Consider the following 24,446-nt stretch of genomic DNA (forward strand, 5'->3'; position numbering starts at 1 on the left):
CGTCGCAATGTCATAGACCACTACATCGGATTCATTTGCTTTGGGTTCAGCTTCAAAGATTCCCAGCCTTGACCTGTTTATATGCTAGTCCTTTTGTCCTCTGCATTGGCCGGGTAGAAGAATGTCGTGCATGACGTGGGTTCAAAGACTCAAAGTCAAGGTCCTTGGGCAATCTTCGAGTTTGGGAAGGTTTGTATATTTCGAACGACAAATCTTGAGTAATCTGACAAGAGAATTGCATTGTAGATACATGTTGTGTTGCCGCATCCGGACTTTTCAGTTTGAGAGCCTGAGATATCCTGCCGGCACATTGATTCGCGTGATCTGAGCTGTGCCTGGGTAGTATTCAGTAACATGCACTCCTGGCTGGACAGCGACGTTGAAAGGTGCCAAGAGACCATGCAGCAGCTTGTGGGACGCGACTCATCATCCGTAAGCTAGACTTGCTCGAAATCTCTTCCTGTTCTGTTTCGATTGCTTGCTTCAGAAGGACAGCTAGGAGAGAGATGGGTACTTATATATAATTCCACTCACCCGGTCAGTTGTGTGTGTGGAAATCTAATGATTCAAGAACTCCGTATTGATATTTGAACCTGGGCTCCCGCAGCAAGACCCTCTAACCCTCCAGCCCACGGCCGGTATAGGTAGGAAAAAATATAAGTTCATTTCAAAACTCAAAGAGTTGGAAGTTCAAGACAAATGTGTTCGGCTTGTGGACAATGTGCTGATTGGAATCGCTCCACGGTGGTGCGAAAAAGCACACACCCTCGGATCCGAACTTCCCGATAACTTGAGGTCTAGAACTTCAGCACTGGATTACAGTCATGGTTCTCACCCCCCATCGTCGAGGTCTTGTGAGTATTCTGATGATATTTCGTTGCGTTTTCACGGAATGAAAAGCCGCGAGATCTGATAACGTACCTCATGTAGTAAGAAACACGCCATATTGTATAATCTCGACTCATGTAAACCTTAGGGGGTGAGTTGGAACAAGTCTGGGCACGCTGGATTGTTTGAAGAACGCAAAAAAGTCGAGGCATCTGAAAACAAATCTATACCTGAGTAAACCGCCGTGCAGTGCAAACACTTACAACTTGAATATGGTTTAATTCATTTCTATCCTAGGCGTTTTCTCTATTGACCTCTCTACACCTTCACACCGCCAGCACCAACTCATGACGCTGGCTCTGGACACGCCTTGTCGTAGTACTTAAACGGGCACTTCCCCTCTGGGTCTGCCGGCGCCTGGCTGACCATCTTCGGGGCGTTCTGGTCAAAGAATAGGCACATCTGGATACTGTAGGTTCCTCTGTCTTCTTGTCCGATAGCCCAGGCTGTAATAGATGGTTAGTTCAAGATTCCTAGAAAACATTCTTCCAAAGGCAAGGGAGGAAACTCACATTTACAGTTGGCATTTCCCTCACAAGAACTGTGCGCGTACGGAATCCCCCCTTGGCAGCCAACCTGCCCTCCAATCTCTCCGCTCACACCATCCGGGACCTGCGCTCCGCAAACACCACAGCTTGGAGGTCCGGTGGCTGTTTCGGCAGGAGAAGTTACCGTAGTGGTGACCGGACCGCCGGTCGTCGGGCTACCTCCGTTGGGAATTCCCGAAGGTGCCGCCGTTGGCGCAGCCGTCGCTGGCGCGGACGAGGGCGCGAGAGAACAAGCAGGAAGCTGTCGACCTTCCAGGGCCCTTCTCATGACCCTGCTCTGTGCACCGCTGCTGCCGCCCCCGTTCACGGAGCACGCTTGCTGCGAGCCCCAGAGGTTCCACGCCATGGAGGGGTATCCCGCCTCGTGGGTGATGCGCGGGAACGAAGTTGCGCCGATGAGATCGCGCACGTCGGCGGCGACGCTGCCCACGCGAAAGCCTATGTTGAAATCGGGATGCGACATGAAATAGGCCGCGATTCCGGCGACTTGCGGACCCGCAAAAGATGTGCCGGTCTCGAATTTCAGCCCGGCGAGGTTGGTCGAGCTTGCACACCTCACGTTCTCGCCGACGGCCCAGGTGGTCAGGAGGTTGCCTTGTTGACTGAACCAGGACTTCTCGAGCCTTCTGCTGGTCGAGCCGACGACGATCACTGGGAACTTATCGGCGAACATTGCGGGATATTCGTTGACCTGGACTGTCTGGCCTGCAACACCGTTGTTACCCGAGGGACAGACAACGGGAATGTCCCACTCTTGGAGGACCTCGAGGACCTCGCGAATGTAGTCGATGATGACCTGGTCTTCTTTCGGGTCTACAATCTCCACGCCGACAGAAATAGAGACAACAGCTTTCCCTCGAAGATCTTTGGCAATGATGTCTTTGGCGGCAGCTTGCAGGCCCTCGATGACGCCCCAAGGATCCGCGTCAATTCGAACAGTAACCAGGCCGGCGCGTTTGGCAGTGCCTACTCCCTGGCCAACGATCTTGGAAGCTGCGCAGGTTCCGTGGTCCGCATCTGCGACGCGATTTTCCTTGTCGAGGTTCACTTCAATAGTTTCTCGCCTAGCTTTGACATCTGTCTTGAACTCGTCGTGGTCCATGGCAAACGGCCCGATGTCGATGTGATATACTGTGATGCCCTCGCCAGCGGGATCCTCATAAAAGAAGTTGTCCAGTATTCCGTTGGTCTGGGGTGGTGTGGATAGAGTTCGGAGATCGAGTATTTTGTTCTTGGCCGTGGGCAGTTGCGTGTAGTCCGCTCTCTTCGCCAATGGTGCGGTACTGGTCCCTGACGGAGACGGTCCCAGAGCCGGCTCGACCTCCGGATCCTTGTCCTCAGGGTCTGGCGTCGGGTCTTTTTCAGCGGCGCCCTTCTGATACAGAATTGTGTCAACAACGACACGATCAGCCTTCACCTTATCGAGTTGGTCCGGCCTGAGCTTCGTGCGCCACATGTAGGCAATGCCATTCTCATCTACAATAGAATTGAGTGGCTGATCGCCAACGATGGTCTTGAGGGTGTTGCCAAAACCGTCTGCGTCTGCCTTCGTGGTGTTCCTGTTGACGAAGATCATGTATTCGGCGGCCGTACCAGTGGGGGCGGCTGATGAGGTGGTCGGGCTTCCTGAAGTTGAGGCAGGTACACTTGAACTGGGGGCATTAGAGGGTGCCTTCGAAGGCGTCTGCTGCTCTGGGTTCTTGGTTGCCTCGTTTCCTGGGTCGTCTGGGTTCTCTGGGTTTTGTGCAGTCGATCCAGCTGTGATGGCAGCGCCAGCGGGGACAGCTGTCGTAACGCCATTCAGGGTGAAGAAGCCGCCGCCGACACCACCGACGACGAGGACTCCCGCAGCCACGGCAATGGTCTCGCCATTGCTGACGGTGACGGTGCTTGGAGGCGCGGACGATGTTCTCGAAGGTGCTGATGAGGATGCTCGTGTTGGGGTGGCAGGAGGAAGCGTGGGTGGTGGGGAGGAAGAGATTCTAGACTGGGGGGCAGAGGAAGGGACCAACGAGCTGGAGGGTGGTAGGGAAGACCGAGGTGGTAACGAAGACCGCGGTGGAGCAGAGGTCTGGTTACGCCAGCTTGTTGTCCCAAACCTCGAAGCGGGCACTTCCTGGCAGCAGCATACTGAAATGAGTGTAAGTAAAAGAGTGATAAAGAAGCGAATGGAGGTCATGCTGAAAGCAGAAGGTTGGTATTAACAAAAGAATGTCTGATGAGGCCGATGGTGCTCGGGATTCGGGAATACGAAAATGGGATGGACCCGATCTTTTAATGCCCGCACGCGACGAACATATCGTGAAATGCAGGCGTCTAGAACGCCTTTACAGCCATAATTTGATAGACAACAGTGTCCTAACGTTGCACTGAGCCATTGCTGTTGTGATTTGTTAGTATGTGGGATACTAGTCACCAAGCCATTGGCGGTGTCATTGATTTGCATGAAAAGCCAACTTATTCGTGAACTTGCCCAGTGAGATCACCAGGTGTCAAATGCACCGCCTCTTATTAAACCTTAAACCTGTCAAATCTAACAGTCGCTTTTTTGGGAGACACACTGCGGACCAAAATGCCGATGGTTGGGCGTCACGACCATCGCCGACCTGCCAAGAGCACGTCGGCTAGGCTGATTGCCACGTGGGAATGGAGCCCAAGCCTTACATACGGCAAGATGAAACCAGTAGAGGGTCTAGCACGCAGCCCAAATAGCAATAACCCAAGAAATTATACATACAGATGGGGCTTCTCACAATGAGGAGCGGCTTCAGGTAAAGGCAAGCAACGGCCTGAGAATCTCCTAGGCGGCCTGACAGACCGGCTGGTGCCCCTCAAGGTCATATTATTTTTATCCAAGATTGTATTTCTCTAATAAACCTAGAACAGCCGGACATGCGAGGCCTTCGGACTTTCAGGCCGGCATCGTTGTCTCGAGGGGTCCCTCATAACTTGGAACACTCGGGGGGTCGCTGACCGAAGTCTGGCTTGAGAAGGAAAGCAAAAGTACGGAAATCATACTCGCCAATGATAAGGTACGTCAGCCACCAAAAATACGCGGAAGCGATGCTTCTGCGCGGAGTTAGGATCCGGTATGCTTACGCCGGAATGATACCGAAAGCGGCGTCACTAGCGCCGCTGCCGACTTATCCGTACCGGCCCTTCGTTTCTCTTATCACTCCCAGAAATAAAGATGCTCGAGTAATCCATGCACCCGAAAACGACACGGGGTCATTATCTCAATTGCTGGTTGGTATCGAAATTCTTTGAACTCGCCAAATGGAATGGCTCGTTAAGTCCCCGCCAACCAATACGATTAGTGGGGACTTACTATGTAGAGCGAGAGGAGCGTAAGAGAAAAGCGGGAGAATTCAGAGTTAATGGCCAATCGCAATAAGCTAGAGCCTTATGGAATACAGTAAGCCAGCCATTTCAGAGAGTTCCCATGGTACGAAACGGCCTTGGCATCTGAACATACCGGTACATTTTCGTCGCGAAAGCAGTACAGCTTGGACAAGAATGGTAGCTTATTCCGTTTGATTCTCCCGTTCGTTCTTGTATCGCTTCCATAAGCGCTTGGTCAACATCATGACCATGTTCAACAACGACCTCTTCAACAACGACCTCTCCGAATCCCGACTGCCTTATTGACATGGTATCTGGCTCGTCTGCCTGTTCTGTCGAGCCCGAAAGCCTACTCGAGCGCACCACTGTGTAAGTCGAGCCGCGCATCCGCCGAAGTAAAGAACGAGTCAACGAAAGCATATTTACATACCATCTTTGGGAATACCACGCCCTCCAGCCTCTGTTTCCTCTCATACCCTGCCCGATTTTCGTAACAACGTCGGCCTCGGCCTCGGCCTCGGCATGGAACTTCCGGGCTTCATCGCTTATATAAGCCAGAAACAGGCAAATAATCCGCCTGAAACGGCCTAAAACCGGGGCCGACCTCCGCGACTTTAACACACCGCGCGGCGGCTGGTCTGTGGGGAAACACCAATGTACAGTAGATATGTGCCCTGTCCACAGCACTGGTCAGGGGGTGCTTGAAGCGTAGCTTTGACGAACTCTCTCACCTTTCCCTCAGCTTACCCACTTAAGCACGTCTGTATGAATTGGATGGTAATCTGTAAGTTCACATAGAACTTCAAAACATACCGCAGCGCAAGGCTCGCTCGAAGCCTGCTTGAGAGCATCGGCGGAAACCTCAAAACTGACGACAACATCATCCTTGCTTTAAGGAATGGGCGTGTTGACGTGCACCCAAGGAGAGTAGTACCAAGTCTGGGGCTTGACGTTCTTCCACTTCTTGGCCGCCTTGACCGTGGCACAGGCGTCCATAGGATATATGCACAGGCGTCCATAGGATATATGAGGTATGCGAGTCTTCAATGGAACATGTCAACGGCCTGTTGTCACCTATGATTTCAGTTCAGGGCAGTGGAAATGTGACTTTACAGGTCGAACTGCACTGTGGGTTTTTCCTCATTAGAGTTGGAAGATACGAGAAAAGCGAGTTTCTGAACTGATGTATTTATGTACAACTTCGTCTAAAAATTTACAAGAAGGCGCCATTGAACATGAACTCTTCAAGGCGCAGGGCACGATTTGTCGTGGTATCTAAAAGGGCATTTGCCCTCTGGGTCTGGTGGCGCTTGGCTAACAATTTCCGTTGCAGATTGGGTAAAGAGAAGGCAGACAGGGATGGCGTAGTTGCCCCTGTTGTCACTGCCATAGGCCCATGCTGCGATCTCCGGTCAGCATATGTTCAGCGTGGTATTGTGGACAAAACAAGCAAAACTTACATTTGCAGTCGGGGTTGGCCTCGCACGAACTCTGAGCATACACGGCCCCGTCACAGTCAACCTGCCCTCCCAGGTTGCTAGCGTTCTCGTTATCAAGCATGGCACCGCACAAGTTACATGTCCCTGGTGCGGCGGTCGCCGTTTCTATGGCTGATGTTGTTGTCGTTGTGGGACCATCAGCTGCAGACACTGGAGGGTTGACAGCAGTCGCCGTCGGGGCCGCAGAAGCGACGGGCTTCGGCGCATACGCACACGCCTGGTTGAGGTCGCGCCTCATGGCTCGCTTGGCTCTCCTTCCGTTTGTGCTGCCGCTGCCCGAGTCGAAACACGACTCGGCGAGGTCGTACCCGTTCCAGGCGATGGGAGGGTATCCGGCCTCAGCGACACGCGGGTATGAAAGAGCACCCGTCATGTTGCGGAGTATCTCAGCAATTGAGCCTGCCGACAAGTCACGGGCAAAGTCTGGATGGGACATCCAATACGCCAGCATGCCTGCGATCTGAGGCGTGGCAAAAGAGGTGCCCGAGTGTGTCGCGAGACTGGTCGCTTCGAGGGATTCAGCGCACATGACATCGGCGCCGATGGCATATGTTGTTACCAGGTTGCCACGTTGGCTAAACGCGGAGATTCCAAAGTCCTTGTCGGCTGAACCTACCACGATGACGGGCAGCTCCTTCGCCAGAACTGCCGGCAACTTGTGAGGCTCCTCGATGCCATCTTGGAACTTGTTTCCAGCTCCAGTCACGACGGGAACATCCAACTTGATCAAAGATTGGATGATGCTTCGCATTGAGGTCGTGTAGGCAGCGCTGGGCGCATTCGTGAGAATCGATACCGAGATGACGGCCTTGCCCTGCAGTCCGTTCCCTCTGATCTCGTCGGCGGCGGCCTGGAGACCATGGAGCAGACCGAACTCGGTGAAGTCGATGCGAACTCCGACTAAATCTGCCCGCTTTGCCGCCCCGGATGTGTCACCAACAGTCTTGGAAGCAATGCATGTCCCGTACTGGCGATCTTGAAGATCCAATTCCTTCCCTCTGGCGAGATCCAACTCACGGCGGGTGATACTGGCATCGGAAGAGCGAAGCTCCTCGTGTTGCAAGTCAAACGGGCCGGTATCGACGACATACACGGTAATTCCCTGGCCGGCAACATCATCATATCGGTAGTTAGGGAGCGACTCCTTTTCTCTCGGCGGCGTCGAAAGCGTTCGCAGGTCGAAGATGTTGTTCTTGGCGATCGGGATCTGTGTGACCTCGGCACGCTTTTGCTGGGTGGCCGACGGTTGCACCCTATCCGGCTCCCAGTCGTCGCGGGTGAGAGGGTTGTTGATATCGGCCTCGGCGACAACGCGGTCGGCTTTGACCGTTGCAAGCTGATCGGGAGTGAGGTTTGCGCGCCAGACGAAGGGGATGCCAATGTCATTGGCAATGATGTCCCTGTTTTCTTCACCTACAAGGCCTGCGAGTGTATTTCCGAAGCCATCGCCGTCGGCCTTGTTAGTACCTTCCTTGGCATAGATTATGTAGTCCGCGCTTGTGCCGCTTGGAACTGCGGACGGTGCTGGTTCGGACGTTTGGGAATAACACACTGAAACGAGGGCGAGAAAAAGAGTGACTGATTGAAAACGACACATAATGAGAGAAACGGCTGGAAAACCTAGCCTGCGAAAGAACGAATGTTCGGCGTTAGTGGATACACTGACTTGACCGCGAGCGGTTCGTGTGCCGCGCACCCGCGCGAGCGAGATCAGACGAACTAAATATCGTATCTTCACCGTTCTAGCCTCTAGTCATGATTCATTTGAATGAACATCATTCGTTTTGCATATATTTGCCAATTTGAGAGGCCATGTGGAGTCCGCATGCTCTACTGAGTCTTAAGTGATTCCGAGTCATGGATCTGCGTTGAGCAGGTCTATTTTTGACGCCCGCATTGTTCAGATGGGTGCAACCTTCAAGGGGCAGCCCTTCAAACCTTAAATTTGACGGCGGGCATGTCCGTGACGTATGATATACATAGCAAGGCAGACACACCTTATTTTCGAAGTAATAAGTGGCTTAGATCTTGCCCCTTAGTGTTATTGATGCTCTTGGCTCTCTCATCAAAGCTTGGAAAACGCTGTTTGAATTGCCCACCTACTTACAGTAAGACCATGTCTTATCCGACCGTTGACGACATCATATTTAGTTTCGTTCACTTATATCCAGCGAGTAAAAGTATCGATAAGAATGCTAGAAATAGCTTGTCTGAGATGCTCTCAGTTGAGGAGATCATCAATTGCTTATAAGTAGCTTACCCCAGAACATGACCTGTAGCAATCAGAAATCCGTCAGTATTCTAAGGTAATGTATATCACTAATTGAATATGTCGTTCTATTCATAATTGTAGTTATAACTACTAACAGTTGAGAAATGCTGACAGACTCGCCTGTCAAACGCCGATATCTTTTCGTCTCAATGGGATGAACTCTGAAACGTGTTGCACTCAAAAGTTTTCCGGCTGCGTTAGTGCTTGAGTTCCAAATCGCCATGATGGACAATAAACCCATCTCATGTCTAGACACCACGTGTACACCTCATTCGCTACTCTAGGGGTTATGAAATAAAACTAGTAGGTTCTCCACACAATCTGAATTCCTATGTTGAAATATAGAAAGGGGCAGTCCCTATAAGCGCGCATTCCACAAGAAGCCCACATTTTGACGTGATCTGAAAACACAACTTGAAAACCACCTCGAAGAATGGATCTAAAGAGTCGAATGGTATTTTCCTCTTGTTGCAGTTCGTAATGTTAATATGCTACTCAACACAGACTTCTTCGGCATCTAAGAGAAAAGCTTGACTAGTCCGTCAACGCCGATATTGCCGCCACTCAGCACCAGGCCAAGATCCCAGCCCTTCTCGCCAGCCTCTCCCTCAACCATGGCTCTGAACTCCTCGTTGAACAGTGCAACAGCCAGTGGCACCGCAGCAGCCGGCTCAACCACCAACTTCAGCCGCTCCAGGATAAGCTTTGTAGCCTCTAAGATTTCCGCTTCGGAAACCGCATACATGCCGCTGACCAACCTCCTCTCATAGATGATCTCCCAAGGCCTCGTCCCAATGACGCCGATCAAACCGTCCGCAATTGTTCTGGTACTGACCTCAGTCACTCTCTTTCTTGAATAGTAGCCTCTACGCCCATCATCAGCACCCTCAAACTCAGGCTCGGCCCCAAAAACCTTCACTCCTGTTCCCTCGCAGCTCAATGCCACGCCAGAAAGAAGGCCGCCGCCACTGCATGGCGCGATGACGGCATCGAGGTTCTCGATCTGGTCCTGCATCTCTAAGCCAACGGTTGCTTGGCCGAGAATCACGTCTGGATGGTCAAACGGCGGAACGAGACGAGCGCCTGTTTCCGAGACAATCTTGGCCGCGACAGCTTCACGGTCTTTGGGGCCGCAAACAACAACGTTAGCGCCATATCCCTTTGTGGCGTCAATTTTGTAAGGGCGAGTGGTGCTCGGCATCACAATGTGCGCTGCGATGCCATTCTCTCTGGCTGCCAGTGCCAATGCTTGTGCATGGTTTCCTGCATGCGATTGTCAGCTTTAATTCCGGGGGCTTAAGTGACTGTTCTCAATTTCACCTGCACTGAATCCAACGACTCCTTTGGTCTTTCCACCATTCTCAAGCCACCCGGGCTCCTGTTTGAGTCTCTCAATGGCATGAAATGCTCCTCTAGCTTTGAAAGCACCTATGCGCTGCATGTTTTCGCACTTGAACCAGAGCCTGATGATAGGTTTGGCAGGCTTTCTGTCACCGAGGGTAGAAGATGCCCTCGGCGTGGACGCCATTTGGCTGAGAGTCTTGTTTGTGAGGACCGGAGTTTTGTGAACATGAGTCTGGATGAGCTTTCGTGCTTCAAAGACTGATTCTCTGGTCAAGGGCGGGCATGTTGCGAGACTCGCCATGGTTTCTACCGATTTTATATCAAGCTGAAAATGATTAACCTTGAGTCGAGCGTTCACAAGAATCCGTGAGTATGTAGCGCTTCACTTGTATTAGTTGAAGTCTGAAGACCTTTGCGACTAACGGCCTTTGTACAGTTTTGGCCGAGGTAATATTGATATGGACTATTATACAAGATGCTCGCGTTGGGATGAACGAGTCAATTCAATCTTGCACCATGCGGTGTTCGGCTGCAACGCCCGAGGTGAACCTTATTGCCGCCTCGGCATAAATGAAGATGACGCCGGTAAATCGGCGGAAAATGAACCAAAACACCGAGGGAAACATTCCGATACCGCTCAATAATATTCCCAACTCATGGATGATATTCTCACTGAATAGCAAGTTACAAGCCTATTCCGAGAAAGACAAATATGCCGGAACTCGCATCCGAAGGCGGCCAGTTCAGTCATTTGAAATATTCCCAACTATCATTATTTAGGGCAAAACAAGTCGAGATTTCGCTCGCAGTTTTTCATCATTCACGACATTATCGTATCAACAGATAACATGGCCGGCAATGGCGACGCAGTCATTCTTCCAACAGGCACCGTCACTGGCCTTGCCAACTATCCCCGCGGACGCTTGTCGCCTACCACAAGTCATCGAACACTGTACATTTCAGGGACCTCTTCCAGGCGCCCAGATGGTACTTTTGACGGCGTCGAAACAAGAAGCGACGGCACTCAAGTGTTAGACGTACGAAAACAGACAACCGCAATCCTCCGCAACATAGAAGAGGTAATCAAGCATGCCACTGCAAACAAAGGCGGCCTCGGAAATGTCATTGACGCAACGATATTCTTGGTGAATATGGAGAGAGATTACTCCGGAATGAACGCCGTGTGGAACGAGTTTTATCCAAACGTTGAGGAGGCTCCGGCTCGGACGACCATTGGGGTGAGAGAGTTGCCAAGTCCAAAGCTGGTTGTGGAGGTTAAGTGCACTGCTATTGTAGAAGCGCTGGAGTAGGAAGGCAGGTGTATTGTCGCTTCACCTCCAGATCATCGCATTATGGGCCAACAGCTGAATCCATGCTGGTTATCCATGTTGTTGGATCAATGTGGAGTGTTAAGCTGTTGCCTGGGATCCTGTAGGAATTTACCAATTTTCGCATCACTTCGTTGAATTCGCTATTATTGCAACGAACCCAACGTTAAGCATCGCATTGACTAGCCTCGGTTGCTCCCGAATTCGCCGTTTCTCTGCATTGAGCTTAAAGTCAGACCGCATTTTTAGGTTGTCAATCTTGAAGCTGCAATAGTCCGAGGGGGCCACTTTGAGGCGGAGTAGCTGTAACCCACCACATGGGTCCCAGGGTCACAATCCTTCGGAGTCGTAAATGGGACTTTGGTGAAGCTGCCTTGGTTGTTTTTTTGTGGGTCCATGAGATCGGAAGACAACGAACAGTTACATAGGGTGCATCCTAAGCGCCGGGTTGTGTGATGCTGCCTCATCAAATATGACTTTTGAGAGAATCTCAGGTAGAGTCTGTGTCGCAGCTTGAATCTGAGATCTGCCGTGATAGATATCAGTACCCAAGTAGACTCGCAGCGGTCAAACGCTATTCTCCTGATTTTCAAGGGATTCTGAGGAAGCAAAATCATACCATGTTGTCAATGTGGTCGTGCCTAACTAAGAATTGCGTGCGGTAAGTCGTAAAAGCGAAAAGCAGGGGTGCTTTCAGCGAAGGATCCGGACATGGCCTCCGCCAAGCACGAACCCCAGAAAAAGATGACAGCTCGATGGTCTGGCCCTGGCAAAATTCCCAATTCAGAATATCTTACCCGCTCTCCTGTCAGGCAGCCAAATTACAAGCCCAGGGAGACTGCATCGCCAACCTTGCTCAAGGCCGTAGCAAAACAACCACAATGGCACCAGTACATGCCATCAGACTGCTGTACCAGGCGTCTCGTAAGATTAGGGCGTTGAGGGGATGCAATACATAAAGAAGCACATCCAGACTCGAGGCTAGTGATCCCGACTGCTTCGTCACTCTCGAGTCATCAACTTTCCAGTCAATCATAATGTTTAACCTCACCAAGACCCTTGTCGCCACTCTGGCTCTCGTCGGCCTCGGAGCCAGCAGCCCGGTCTCCCTGGACAAGCGCCTGCCCGGCCGCGTCGTCAAAGCCGGCGAGCCCGTAGTCATCGATACGAACAGTCACTATCTCCGCGTAAGCTTCATGAACGACGGCAGCTTGATCGGAGGCTATGGCGCAACCGAAGGCGACACGAAGATAATGCGAGTTGTCAAGTCTACCGACGGCGCGCAGTCGTGGCAGCACATTGGCGAAGTCTTCCGCGGCCCAGTCGCCAAGCACGACATGGACAACGCGTTCCCTCTCCAGCTGCCCAGCGGCCGAATCCTGTACGCCTACCGCAACCACGACCGCACCGGAGCCGACCTGCACTACACCTACTTCCGCATTTCCGTCTCCTACTCCGATGATGGCGGCAAGAACTTCAAGTACCTTTCCACCGTCGAGGAGCATGTCCCCAGTGGTGTCAACGGACTGTGGGAGCCCTTCCTCCGTATCGCCAAGGACGGCACTCTGCAGTGTTACTACTCTGCCGAGAACTCGGCTGATGACCAGGACAACTTCATGAAGTACTCCAAGGATGGAGGTCAGACTTGGTCCAGCTGGGTCAAGGTCTCTGGTGGAGACCGTCTTTCTCGTGATGGCATGGTTGGTGTTGCGCCGATCGACAACAACGGAAACCTGATGTAAGTTCTCCTCTGGATATGCATTCTTCAGTACAAAACTGACAGAAACCAAACGCAGTGCTGTATTTGAGCACACAAGAGAGGGCAGATTCAATGTCGACTACGTTCTTTCTCACGACGATGGTTACTCCTGGGGAGAGCGTGGAAGCTTGTACACTGCCCGTGACGGCAAGCTCTCTGGGGCCCCTCAGGTCTACAATGTGTGGGGCACGTTGGTGGCTAGTTTCATGACCAACGAGGACGTCGACGTCGGTAAGGGGTACAACAATGGTCAAATGAAGGTCATCACAAGTGTCGATCAAGGAAAGACATGGAGCGCTAGCGTTGTCACGGGAGAAGCTGAAGCTCACTGGCCTGGAGTCTTCAACCTCGACCCTACGCACTTTTTGGCTCTGTACTCGAGAGAGGGACTCGGTCTTGTGAGTCAGAAGTATGAGCTAGTGAACTAGATCGTATGGCTTTGAGAACCAATGATGGCTTCTATGTACATATTCAGAGGTCGGCGCACCCATGATTTCCGAGAGCGAAAAAGGACAACAAGGAGAACATTGGCTACTGGTATTAAGCTTGCATCAGGACTGTGTTTGTGTGTCTGTTGCCAGAAGTGAGTCCCCACGAGTTGGTGAGGAGTGACAATGTGTTGAATCATAGAAGCGATCAAGGCATCGCGATTGAAGTTATCTACCTATGTAACACATAATTTAACCACTCAAATAACGTGAACATAGGGATTACCGGAGTCAATATGCTTACAGTGGCTTAGTCTGCACCTTGTTCAGTGCGTTGAATCTTAGGAGAGTTTTGGACGGACGTCCTAAATAAATTGTATAAATTGAAAGACAGGCAACCATAATAATTTTTCAAGCAACGAATCAATACAAGGAAGACAGTTTCTGAGCGTAATAATAGATATCGCACTTAATGCTCACAGTTGCTATGTCTGAAGAGAGCCGCAAGGGTGTAAGTGATGACCCACCGCTTGAGCTCATTCTGCCGAGCGGCACCAGCTGGCGGCGACAAATCTCACCCGAGGGGCACCGATAAGATAAGATAAACTCTCCAATGAAGATAAGCAATTTTTTTGACGGCAACTCCAGTTGAAGTCCCAGATCCAGTCGCATCCCAGCCACATGCAACACACCCGACGGACGACTCTTCGACCAACGGCACAATGCTTCGTCAAATGTGAGTCGCAACCACCCGAATTGAACACTCGCCATCAGACGATCTAACAATATTTTACAGAAAGCCCCGTAACGCTCGCTCAAAGCGCGCGCTCGAGAAGCGCGAGGCCAAGACCCAGTACGTCCTCTTCGTTCGCTCGACCTTGACCTCCTCCCGCAAGCTAACCACCGCCGCCATACAGAGAGAACCCCAAGACAGCCCTCTTCCTCCGCGGAACGTCGTGCTCGCAGGTCACCCAAGATGCCCTCAACGAGCTCTACCAGCTCCGCCAGCCCCTCGCGAAGCGCTTCGTGAAGAAGAACGACATCCACCCCTTCGACAACGCCGACTCGATCGAGTTCTTCTCCGAGAAGAACGACACCTCCATCGTCGTCTTCGGCCACACCTCCAAGAAGAGGCCCCACGCCATCACCTTCATCCGCACCTTCGGCCACAAGGTGCTCGACATGCTCGAGCTCTACCTCGACCCGGAGTCCTTCCGCACGCTCGCCCAGTTCAAGGGCAAGAAGGTGCCCATCGGTCTCAAGCCCATGCTCAACTTCTCCGGCACCGCCTGGGACAGCCCCATCGCCAACGAGTACACCCACGCGCGCTCCTTCTTCATCGACTTCTTCCGCGGCGAGCAGACGGACAAGATCGACGTCGAGGGCCTGCAGTGGATCGTCTCCATCACCGCCGACGAGCCCGCCGACGGCAACGACAAGCCCGCCATCCGCCTGCGCTGCTACACCATCAGCACGAAGCGCAGCGGCCAGAAGGCGCCCCGCGTCGAGGTCAACGAGATCGGCCCCCGCATGGACTTCCGCGTCGGACGCCAGCGCGAGCCCGACGAGGCCATGCTCAAGGAAGCCATGAAGAAGCCGCGCGGCACCGAGGAGCGCACCAAGAAGAACATCACCACCGACAGCATGGGTGACAAGATGGGACGTATCCACGTCGGCCGCCAGGACCTTAGCGAGCTCCAGACGCGCAAGATGAAGGGTCTCAAGCGCAGCAGGGACGTTGCGGACGACAACGAGAGAGACGACGACGTCGAGGTGGAGGAGCCCAAGAAGAGCCGCAAGGCGTAATGGACGTTGTTGGACGTGATGTATGTGTTGGAGAGGTTTTGGACCCAAAAAGAGTGGTGGGAGAGATGCGGCGGAAGACCACTCACCGGCGTTTTATTATTGTTTTGGTCAGGAGGCATTCATTCCCACGGTCGGAGTTTTGAGCTTCTTTCAGCAGATGGTCGGCAGATTACAAAAGCAGGAACAAAGTCAAAAGCATTTCAGGACCCCATTTCGAACTGGACTGGATAAAAGTGATGGACAGGGAGGTCAGCCTTGAGGCGGCCTCCCTACGCTTGCTATGCTGATTTGCTCACTCTCACAACTTTAGATCTGATACTCTCCACACAAGCCTCTCGCCCGAGGGATCTCTTGCTCGAAGAAGCTCAATGGCCTTTTGCGCACGCTCCAGCATGGTTGGGCCCTCGACAATCTTCTGCCTGTTTGGCTTGATGATGCGCTCCTCAAGCAACGTGGGAACAATCTCTCTCTGCATCTTCTCCTTGAAGAACTCATTCTGAGCCCAAAGTTAGCATCGATTTCCACGTCGTGTTGCACAGAAGAAACCTTACCTCCAGGTAAAAATGCGTCCTCACTCCCTTCACCTCGACACCCGCAGCCCACTCGCCGACAAGCACTTTGCTCACATCCATCTCATACTCAGGCTCAACCTCCTCCGTCGCATCTCGCACGATGACAGGCAGCATAACCGCAACCTTGGTCCCCCTCCCCGCAATCTTCGTCAACGGCCTCAGCGTACCCTCAACAGACCCAATACAGTCCAGCACGTACGGCACCCCCTCCTCCCCGACCACCCCCAAAATCTTCCTCGCCCCGTCACCGTCCCGGTAACTAAACGTCTCCCTGGCGCCGATGCTTCTCAGGTACGCATGGTGCTTCTCGCTCGCAACGGCAATCACGTTCCTGTACCCCCAGTGCCGCAGCACCTGTACCGCGTACACCCCAACGCTGCTCGCGGCCCCCCACACAACCACCGCCGCCTCTCCCTTCTTTCCCGACGGCGTCCACCCCGCCGGCTTCGGCCACGGCAGCTCCAGCCCCAGATCCGCCGTCGCCGCGTGGAACACGGTGATCAGGTTCGTCGGTACCGTCACGGCCTCCTGCGGCGTGACGTTCCCCGGCAGCTTGGACACAAGATACTCCGGCACCGTCGCGAACTCCTGGTGCGCCTTCTCGCGGGGCAGGTGGAACGCGAACGCAAATACCTGGTCGCCGGCCCGCAGACGGCCGTCCCCCCCGGGGCCGACCGCGACGACGGTGCCCGCCGCGCCGCCGCCCATCACCTCCGGGTACGTGCAGAGCAGGCCGCCGTCGGCGCGGTGGAGGTCGAGCGGACTGGAGGCGGTCCACTCGTTGTGGATGAGCACCTCGCCCGGGCCGGGGGGCTCGGTAGCGCGGTCGAGGAGGATCAGGGGCGCGCGTTTGGCGGGCGTGGCGAGCGCTTTGTGCGTCTTTGGGATGGTTACCATTTTTGACTAAAGAACGGCAAACTTTGGGAGAGGATGTTTAAGCTTGTTGGGTTATGATGTAAGGGCCGTCTGATGTCTAACGGGGGTTGATGCGTGACGTGTGGCTTGCCATGCCGTCGACCTCTGGGGCTTGAGACCATTTTGTAGTTGTATTCTGATGCAACAAACATGTCCGGAATTCCAATTGTCGAAGTGTGCTCATGATTGAGTATTCCCGCGGACGTTGATGCTGAATAATTTCTGGGTGAGATGAAGTCTTTCGGCGCCGAGAGATGTCGTGATTTCTAAGCTAGACGGTGTGCCGTGCCCAACACCGGCGCCCCGGTCTTATTCCCGTGTCCCTCCGCCGCTCAGACTTTGTTGATCCGAGAATAGATTCATTTGGCAGAAATGTTTCAGGAACATGGGATAGATATGAACCGCACAATGGATTCTTGCAGAATTGAGTTTGCTTACGTCAATCTCTATGCATAGTAACCGTTGGTATCAGCCTCGATGAGCTTGGTTCGGGGTCGCGACGTACTTTGCCCATCTCTTCCATGCACCGCATCTGATACCGAGATTGCGTAGAGTGGAAGTCTTGCTCAAAAAGGGCAACGTCAAGAAGACGAAACTTCTTGTCGGAGTAATTACGCGGCCTCAGCATGCCATTTTTCATGTTGGTAGTTACTTCATGCTGGACTTCTGCACGAGGCCGCGTTCCGCCGTGGCAGCGAGCATGCATACAGCGGGCATTCAGAGCCAGGACTAAGCATGCATTAACATTTCGAGACCACTTCCCGTAATTTAGATGTTTTTAACTGGTAAAGCTATGAGGCGAACGTATGTACTTACCTTACACATCTCCGCCGGTGGATCGGATGCATCCATCGCTCGCCGCTCCGGTCGCCCCACTCAACTCGGGCCTCCAGCCGGACGGCAAAAATGGGCCCCGTTCTCTCCGCCGTTAATAGAACCGAGGATTGCAGCATTGTCATTATTCGAGTGGAAGTGACACTCTCTTTTGATGTCGGCGACTTGAGAAGCGTCGAGATTGTAGACGGAAGAAATTGGAGCGCACAAAGCAAATCAGTCAGCATCACGTTGCAATCCACGTTAGAGACATGCAATCACAAGTACATCTTTGAACAAGGAAAAGAAGCTTGTTGGTATCTGTTCTATTCAAACGTTCCGAATCTGAGGGTATCCGGCAATCTTGCTCATTCCCAACTCCCAAAAATGCTGTAAGCCAGCCCAGTGTTGACCCAATCCTTGGAACACGGCAAACCCGCAAGCCATCCACGGCCCCCCATCCACCCGCTTCATTACAAGCAGCGGCCGCCCGCGATGCCTCCGTGCCCCAAGGTCCGTCTCTGCCGACACCCGGCCCGCTCAGCGAGACCAAAAGAAAACAGCAGAAGACGACCTCGTCTTTTGTCGTTTTATAAAAGTATCTCATGACCCAAAGAAATGTAGCCCATAAGGGTTCCCCGTAGGGAGATACCCCGCCAGAACGCCCCGCCGATTGTGTGCATCGCTCATTGGTATCCCGTTGTAATCAGGAGAAAGAGCATCTTTCCCCCTTTTCGCTCGTGCATGTCTTGCGTAACAGAATATTGATTGGTTTTTTTTTTTTTCCTCGGCGTTTTTAGATGCGCGACGGCTGGTTGAGGACGTTGGAGCCCTGGGGCCCGACAGGGACGGTCTTCATGGTGTCGATGCCGTGCTCGAGGTCGTAACGATACGTGGGCGGGTGTCCGATGTCGCGGAGCGCGCGCTTCACTCTCTGTCTTTTGGAGAGCTTGACGGGGGCGACGGCCTCTGGTGAGGTCTCCTTCTCAAAGGAGCAGATGGTGGAGGTCTCGGAGAAGGAATCTCTGCCCATGTTTGCGGTATTGGGTGATGTGGTGGTGGTGGTGTTGGTGGCAAGTATGTTGACGGTGTTGACTGGTTGTAGTGGTGGACGGGTTGCTCGACTTGGGAGTAATTGATCGAGGCGATGAGGGTGCTTTTGTGTGTTTGTAGGGTGTCAATGTGTGAAAGGTTGATTGATTGCTGACGGAGGCCAAGAGGAGGAGATAGCAGCATCATCCGGCGCTGCCCTAGCTCTTTATATGCTTCCAAGAAATGCACCGCCCCAAGCCCAATGTCACCCGCATCGCCTGTATGTATCTCTGGATGTATCTCCAGGACACACCAAGAAATCCAGTCCCGAATGGTAAACGGGCGAACCAGTGGGAATTGGCGCGTCACTCCAAACGGGCGCAGAACAAGCATGGTCCCTTCTCCAACCTACACACACCACTACCCCCGAAAGTTCACCGCCCACCTCTAATTCCATCCATCCCATGTGTATTGTCCCCTTTTCGCAAGGCAACACGCACGCACTCACACATCCGCGTCTTCCCCCCGTCTCTCCCTGAGCCTTGAGGAGGACTAGGTTCCCTTCCCCTCCCCCGCCTCTTGTGCACCAAGGGCCAGTCCACCCAACCAAATCACCGGAAATGACACAAGCGCAGCCCCGCACATTGCGTAGCTCAGCCCAGGGAGCCGGTGTCTTTTTTTGCGAGTCCTTGAAGGCCTGGTCTCACCACGCAAACGCAAAGAAAAGAAGGAAAAAGCTTGTGAGCTTATCCTCTTGCAACTCGCCGGCCTTGTAGCATGTAACCCCGGCCCTCCCTTGCCTACGACAACACGTTCTGACAGCGACAACCCATGCAGGACAGGAGTGACGCCGGTTCGTCAACCCCTTCAATGCGAACACAAGAGAAGTATTATCATTCCCTGCAAATTGCCAAAGTACTTTCCATCTCCTTCGGCCGTGACTCACGCGAGTAGCGACTTCCCTGCTTGCACAGCAAAATTTCTACTTCGCACTGCATGCATCGCCATCCATCATCCCCAAACGCCGAAAGCCTTGCGGTACGTCCTGTCGAGTCCTGGTTTCCCCCCCGTGGCTGTCAGCGGACCGACGGCAGTTGGACACACTACTGCTGCCTTCTGCTTACGCTGGCTGAACCCCAAAACTGTCCACCTCTGGACAAGTCTCCCACGGCGACAAAGAGGGCACAGGCAATAATGCTGCAGACTAGCTGCATTGGCAAGCCATGGTACTCAGCCCCCGTGGCCGCCAAGGGCTGCCATCATCTCTGCAATCGCCCGCTGCTATGTTGGCAACATCGGCAATGAAAATGACAAAACTTGCAGTGGAAAACGGAACGAACGTACCGATAAACGTACATGCCTCACGCAACCGCCTTACGAGTACCTACCCAACTAACCCCCGTCCCGTCGGGGGCCGCAGGCTCCACGGAAGAAGCAGGCGACGCGTTCTTCGGCTCCCGGCAACGGATCCAACAGAAAAGATAGGGCTCAAATTAAGCTCCCTGCTTGCGCAAACCAGACTAAAGGGGAGAGGGGAACCGCTAGACAACAGGCATCCAGACCCAATTCGCCAAAGAAAACAAGGTTGTCGCCGTAGCAAACTGGCAGCCCGTCTGTTGTCCTTGGTTCGAACCTCTTCTCTCTAGCCCGGGCTGATGGATATCGGACAGAGAACCCAACACCCCTTTGCCTTACCCTTTTGTTCGGTGACTTGACTGAACATCATCGCAACCCTGTCTTTGAGATATTGGCCTGAGTCAACAGGCGGTGCATCACCACCAACACCAGCTCCATCTGCTTGCCGGCCTTGAGCCACGATGCAGGTCCTAGGAATCCCGCAAGGTCCGGTCCTACAACCAACGTTACTAACAGGGATGCAACAAGCAAAGACAGATCAGCGGGGATGCCGCCGTGGCCCGTGACGACAGACCACCGCCGCGGGACGCTGCCAACGTCGATCTCACGACCAATCAGCAGTCCTCCCGTATGCGTGTAAGACGACCCGATGACTCTTCGCGCATAATTTCGCAGCCTACACTGCAAAACCCGCTAATTGCAGGACGCGCAACATCACCGCCAGACGCAGCCATGTCATCCATCATCTTTTGTTCCTCTGCGGCGCGTATCCGTGTCCGCATCGTCGTTGCTTCGTGTTGAGGGCATTCTGCCCGAGTACCGCGTAATCTCTCGCTGTGTTGTTCGTCTTCTTTTTCATGACAAGATGAACACATCCGTGTCTGAAGATGTTCTTCCCAAAGAAACGTCATGTCGCAGAACTTACACGCCCCACAGTGACTCTTCCGCATCACAATGAGCCATCACCACGCCAAAGATCCACTCCGCTTTCCACTCGTACCGGAACGTCGTCGCCCATCCGCGCGGCTTCCCGGCCGCTAGGACAAGGAGAGAAAAAAGCTTGTCTACAACGCAACGCCGCAGCCCGATCCCTCGGCGATCCCTTACCGGCTTGGCATCCCGGCCGTTGGCTTGCTGACCATTGAAAACCCCCGGCGTGCGTCTCCCACCTCCTGCCCGGGGTCGAGTGTTGGTCACACAAGCCCCCCTCCGAAAAGTACCATGCTTTTTTCCCCTTTGCTCAGCTAGGCAGAAAGAAACTGCCTACGGCTGACCCAGTTTAAACTGTAGTTCTGCGGTGATATCCTTCTCGAGGTCCTGTGGCTGCCTGGATTCCCGCCTCGTTGCCTGATTGCTGTGGGGGATTCCTAACTTGAAGCGTTCCAAGGATGATGTGAGATAGGGGATGGGTGTCCTACGACGTTGGAGCCTCGTCGACGTGTACGTTTTTGTATTTTTTTTTCCCACTGAGGGTGAGGTCCGACATTCTGGGAGACTTCATCCCTCGACACACCTCAGATGGCAGCCGACTTCCATTACGAAAGGGCTAATGCCGCGTCTCTGAGGAGAGAGCACAAAGAGCTATCTCATTCTGAAGCCGCGCCTGCAATCCTTCTCTTGCCAGGGCAAGAGTCGCCTGCCCTCATATGCAATATAGACTGGCAACTTGATCTGCCTTTACGACGTAGTACGTGGCCACTCTGATTTCGCCATGAACAAGGCTTTGGAGATTCCCGATGGACTACAAAGAAGCCTCAACAGCGTCTCAGCAGACAGACGAGCTCTATTTCACACAGCAGTCCATCAGGTGCGATCCCACAGGCTGCTGAACGGCATCATTCCAGCCATGGCCAGTTCTATTCCCAGGTGATCCTCCTTCAGAATGCACTCTGAACCAAGGGAAACCATGATGGACATGAGAACCGTCAAAGACGCGTCAACCCTAAAGCCTCACCATACACACCTTGACTCAAGCACTTGAGCAAGTCTCCGTCTTTTTCTCTCTGCGGCAATAGACTCGGTATCGGAAGGCAGGTCCTAGCCGTTGAAGAAACCCGTCCCCGTCCTCCTGCCTGGGTACACCATGACCTGTAAAGAGTTGCCGACCCAGAACTCTGCTTGTCCTGATCGTCTCCTGCTGCAAGACCCGCTGGTGTCGCCTCTAGGAGATGCTGCTTGGCTGTCAGGGAGACAGGGTAACCTTAGCATCCGGCAAGAGAGAGGATGGCCGTCCATGGGAAGTTTCGGCTTCAGCTCTCTGGTGACGTTGCACGGGGGACATCAGCCACAGAGTCTCGAACAATCTTCCCATCACTCGTGCTCAAATCCTTGGGTATCAGTTCCCAGTGCCCTCTGAAAGAACAATGAAGGCCCTCCTCATGAACCAGCGTCCCTCCGTCACGCCTCAGCAGAAGACCACTTGCCGACTCGTCAACCCCCAAGCACCGTCCAGAGAACCACTACTTCGGCCTCATAACCTCCCCAACCGCGTCCAGCGATGGAGGGGAAGTTCCGTTCTGCCCCCGGCATCCCAGATATGCTTGACGTAAAAACCACGAAACCTATGCGTCAGTCTCGCGATCCCGGGCTGCCTCTGACAGTCTCCTGCTAGCGTGGATGCCTGGCCTGAAGCTACTCCAGAGCTGCTGAACGGCTTCCATCGACGAGGCCCCCTTGAGGCCGACATCCGGGGCCTCGAGGGGAGCCATCGTTTCGACGAGACTTTCCGACGCCATCAGGAAGCAACGTTCATGCCGACAGAGCCTTATCCTTGACCGCGAGACAACTACGGAGATGGTGATGGCCATCACAGTCCAATCGATCTCCAGGGAACAACGATACCTGTTGGTTCACCCTCATGTAGAAGCCAACAGCATCAAGTATCGCTTCGTTCTTCGAGACAGTCCAATGGCAGGGTCATAACGCATGAATCTCATAAATCTCTATCAAGCCATCTTCACACCCCCTGTTCGTCTTAAGGGCCACCCACCTGCACCAGCTCAGGGACATCCTCATCTCCAACATGCTCGTCTCCGACATCCTTCTCCCGCTCAACCTCCTCCGCCTGCACCGTGTCCTCTTCCTTCTTCCAGACACCCCCCTTAACCAAAATACATGCAGCCCGCAACAGATCCCTGTGCTCACACCCGACCCTCTCGCAAAGCTGCGAAGCAACGGTCATCGTAAGACCCGGCAACACGCTCGGATCCCCTGCCTCCCACCGCCGCATCTCCTCGTATGTGTCGTCCAGCAACAGCCTCGCATGGTGATGCGCGTCCTCCGAGCCCTTGATCTTGCTGTACAAGAAGAATACCCCGTGCCGGATTGTGTTCTCCGCCATGCATACCGCCATCTCCACAATCTCCGGCCTCGACGCCGCCGACGTCGGCGCCCGGTACCGCATGTACCCCTGGCTCGTCAGGTGCGAGAGTACAACCATGCCCGCCAGCTCCTGTGCCGGCAGGCTCCGTATGTAGGCGAGCTGCCGGAAGCGCACGTCCTGCCGATTCGACTGGTGGACCTCCTTGAGTGCGAGGTGCCAGCCGTCCGGCGGCGGCGCATCGCGCAGGATGATGTCTTGGTGAATCAGCGACTTGACGCAGGGGTCTCTCCGCGGGACGATGTCTTCTCTGTATCTTATGGAGTGCGTCTCAAGGTCCGCAATCTCTGAGCACCGCCAGAGCGCGCTGGTGAGGCTGGCGCGGATTACGTCTGCCTTGGAGGTATCTTGGAGGTCGTACTCTTCCCAGAAGGCGAGGAAGGCGCCGTTAATGAGCTGTTCGATATTGCTCTCGCGCGTCTCGAGTTCCCGGATGATTTCGAACGTGTCCTTGGGCAGGACTTCGCGCTCTCTTGTGTCGGAGGCGAGGATGTGGTTGCAGGGTGCGCAGGGGTAGTGGGCGGCGTTGATTTTGGTCACGGCATGTTCGTACCGGTCCAGCAGCTCACGATTCGTTCTACATGTAGCTCTGAGGGCCTGAATCTCCGAGAAGCCCGCGCGCTCCGCGACGAGGAGCAGCAGGTGTGGAGGGAGAAGAGACATTATCCAAGAATAGATGATGAAGTAGAGGTTGCTGATAGTGATTCAAGTCCAATTGATGGTTTCGAGTGTGTCCAAGAAAGAATCAGAGGGGGAATATGGTCTTGATTGAGGTTTTTAAGTAAGGTAGTGAATTGGAGAGGGTGGTCGTTGACGATGCGCCAGGGGGAGCACCAGCAGTCGATGTGTAAGTCACCGATATAAGATGAAATGTCAGGCGCCACGCCGTTCAGCGCCCGTGACCACGTGGTTTCTGAAAGTAAAAAGGCAAGAGGCAGGATGAGACGGAAAGACGGGAGAGGCTGTTGAGCAATACATCTCGCAGGCGCAAGTGAGAACCCGGCTGCCTTTTCATGTTGCGACGTGGACCATCCGGGTTCTCAATTGATGATGGCGATTGCGCTCCGCCCCAGAAATCTAGATCAAAAAAGTGGTGTCAGAAGGCGAGCCGTCCAAAAGAGTCGCAGTTAATCTTACATTAGTCAGGCATGTGTGACATTGTCGC

At 53.6% G+C, this 24,446-nt stretch overlaps 8 protein-coding genes across 8 annotated transcripts; 2 read left to right on the forward strand and 6 right to left on the reverse strand.

Moving 5' to 3' along the window:
• Positions 1-1,173: 1,173 nt before the first annotated feature.
• Positions 1,174-3,615, reverse strand: alp1-2 (Alkaline protease 1; the record flags this gene model as incomplete). Its single annotated transcript, XM_032036363.1, has 2 exons — positions 1,174-1,334; positions 1,401-3,615. 2 exons carry the CDS (start codon positions 3,613-3,615, stop codon positions 1,174-1,176), a joined length of 2,376 nt encoding a protein of 791 aa, XP_031884699.1.
• Positions 3,616-5,669: 2,054 nt separating this feature from the next.
• On the reverse strand, positions 5,670-7,874 carry SP2-1 (Subtilisin-like protease 2; the record flags this gene model as incomplete). The annotated part of the gene is made up of 3 exons (XM_032036365.2): positions 5,670-5,819; positions 6,098-6,177; positions 6,239-7,874. The coding sequence occupies 3 exons, from the start codon at positions 7,872-7,874 to the stop codon at positions 5,670-5,672; spliced, it is 1,866 nt and encodes a 621-aa protein (XP_031884697.2).
• Positions 7,875-9,066: 1,192 nt separating this feature from the next.
• On the reverse strand, positions 9,067-10,194 carry srr-0 (putative serine racemase; the record flags this gene model as incomplete). The annotated part of the gene is made up of 2 exons (XM_032036366.1): positions 9,067-9,812; positions 9,870-10,194. The coding sequence occupies 2 exons, from the start codon at positions 10,192-10,194 to the stop codon at positions 9,067-9,069; spliced, it is 1,071 nt and encodes a 356-aa protein (XP_031884698.1).
• Positions 10,195-12,258: 2,064 nt separating this feature from the next.
• CGGC5_v013604 (uncharacterized protein) lies at positions 12,259-13,408 on the forward strand (the record flags this gene model as incomplete). The annotated part of the gene is made up of 2 exons (XM_032036368.1): positions 12,259-12,959; positions 13,018-13,408. 2 exons carry the CDS (start codon positions 12,259-12,261, stop codon positions 13,406-13,408), a joined length of 1,092 nt encoding a protein of 363 aa, XP_031884696.1.
• Positions 13,409-14,130: 722 nt separating this feature from the next.
• On the forward strand, positions 14,131-15,214 carry RPF2 (Ribosome biogenesis protein RPF2; the record flags this gene model as incomplete). The annotated part of the gene is made up of 3 exons (XM_032036371.1): positions 14,131-14,144; positions 14,205-14,261; positions 14,326-15,214. 3 exons carry the CDS (start codon positions 14,131-14,133, stop codon positions 15,212-15,214), a joined length of 960 nt encoding a protein of 319 aa, XP_031884823.1.
• A 298-nt stretch (positions 15,215-15,512) lies between these two features.
• On the reverse strand, positions 15,513-16,683 carry mlcG-0 (Deshydrogenase mlcG; the record flags this gene model as incomplete). Its single annotated transcript, XM_032036372.1, has 2 exons — positions 15,513-15,710; positions 15,766-16,683. The coding sequence occupies 2 exons, from the start codon at positions 16,681-16,683 to the stop codon at positions 15,513-15,515; spliced, it is 1,116 nt and encodes a 371-aa protein (XP_031884756.1).
• Positions 16,684-18,310: 1,627 nt separating this feature from the next.
• On the reverse strand, positions 18,311-18,547 carry CGGC5_v013607 (uncharacterized protein; the record flags this gene model as incomplete). Its single annotated transcript, XM_032036373.1, has 1 exon — positions 18,311-18,547. The coding sequence occupies one exon, from the start codon at positions 18,545-18,547 to the stop codon at positions 18,311-18,313; it is 237 nt and encodes a 78-aa protein (XP_031884754.1).
• Positions 18,548-22,876: 4,329 nt separating this feature from the next.
• Positions 22,877-23,944, reverse strand: CGGC5_v013608 (uncharacterized protein; the record flags this gene model as incomplete). Its single annotated transcript, XM_032036376.1, has 1 exon — positions 22,877-23,944. One exon carries the CDS (start codon positions 23,942-23,944, stop codon positions 22,877-22,879), a length of 1,068 nt encoding a protein of 355 aa, XP_031884842.1.
• Positions 23,945-24,446: the final 502 nt, after the last annotated feature.

This window comes from Colletotrichum fructicola (assembly GCF_000319635.2).
Source record: "Colletotrichum fructicola Nara gc5 chromosome Unknown KSG_Nara_v1_contig08, whole genome shotgun sequence".
NCBI lineage: Eukaryota > Fungi > Ascomycota > Sordariomycetes > Glomerellales > Glomerellaceae > Colletotrichum > Colletotrichum fructicola.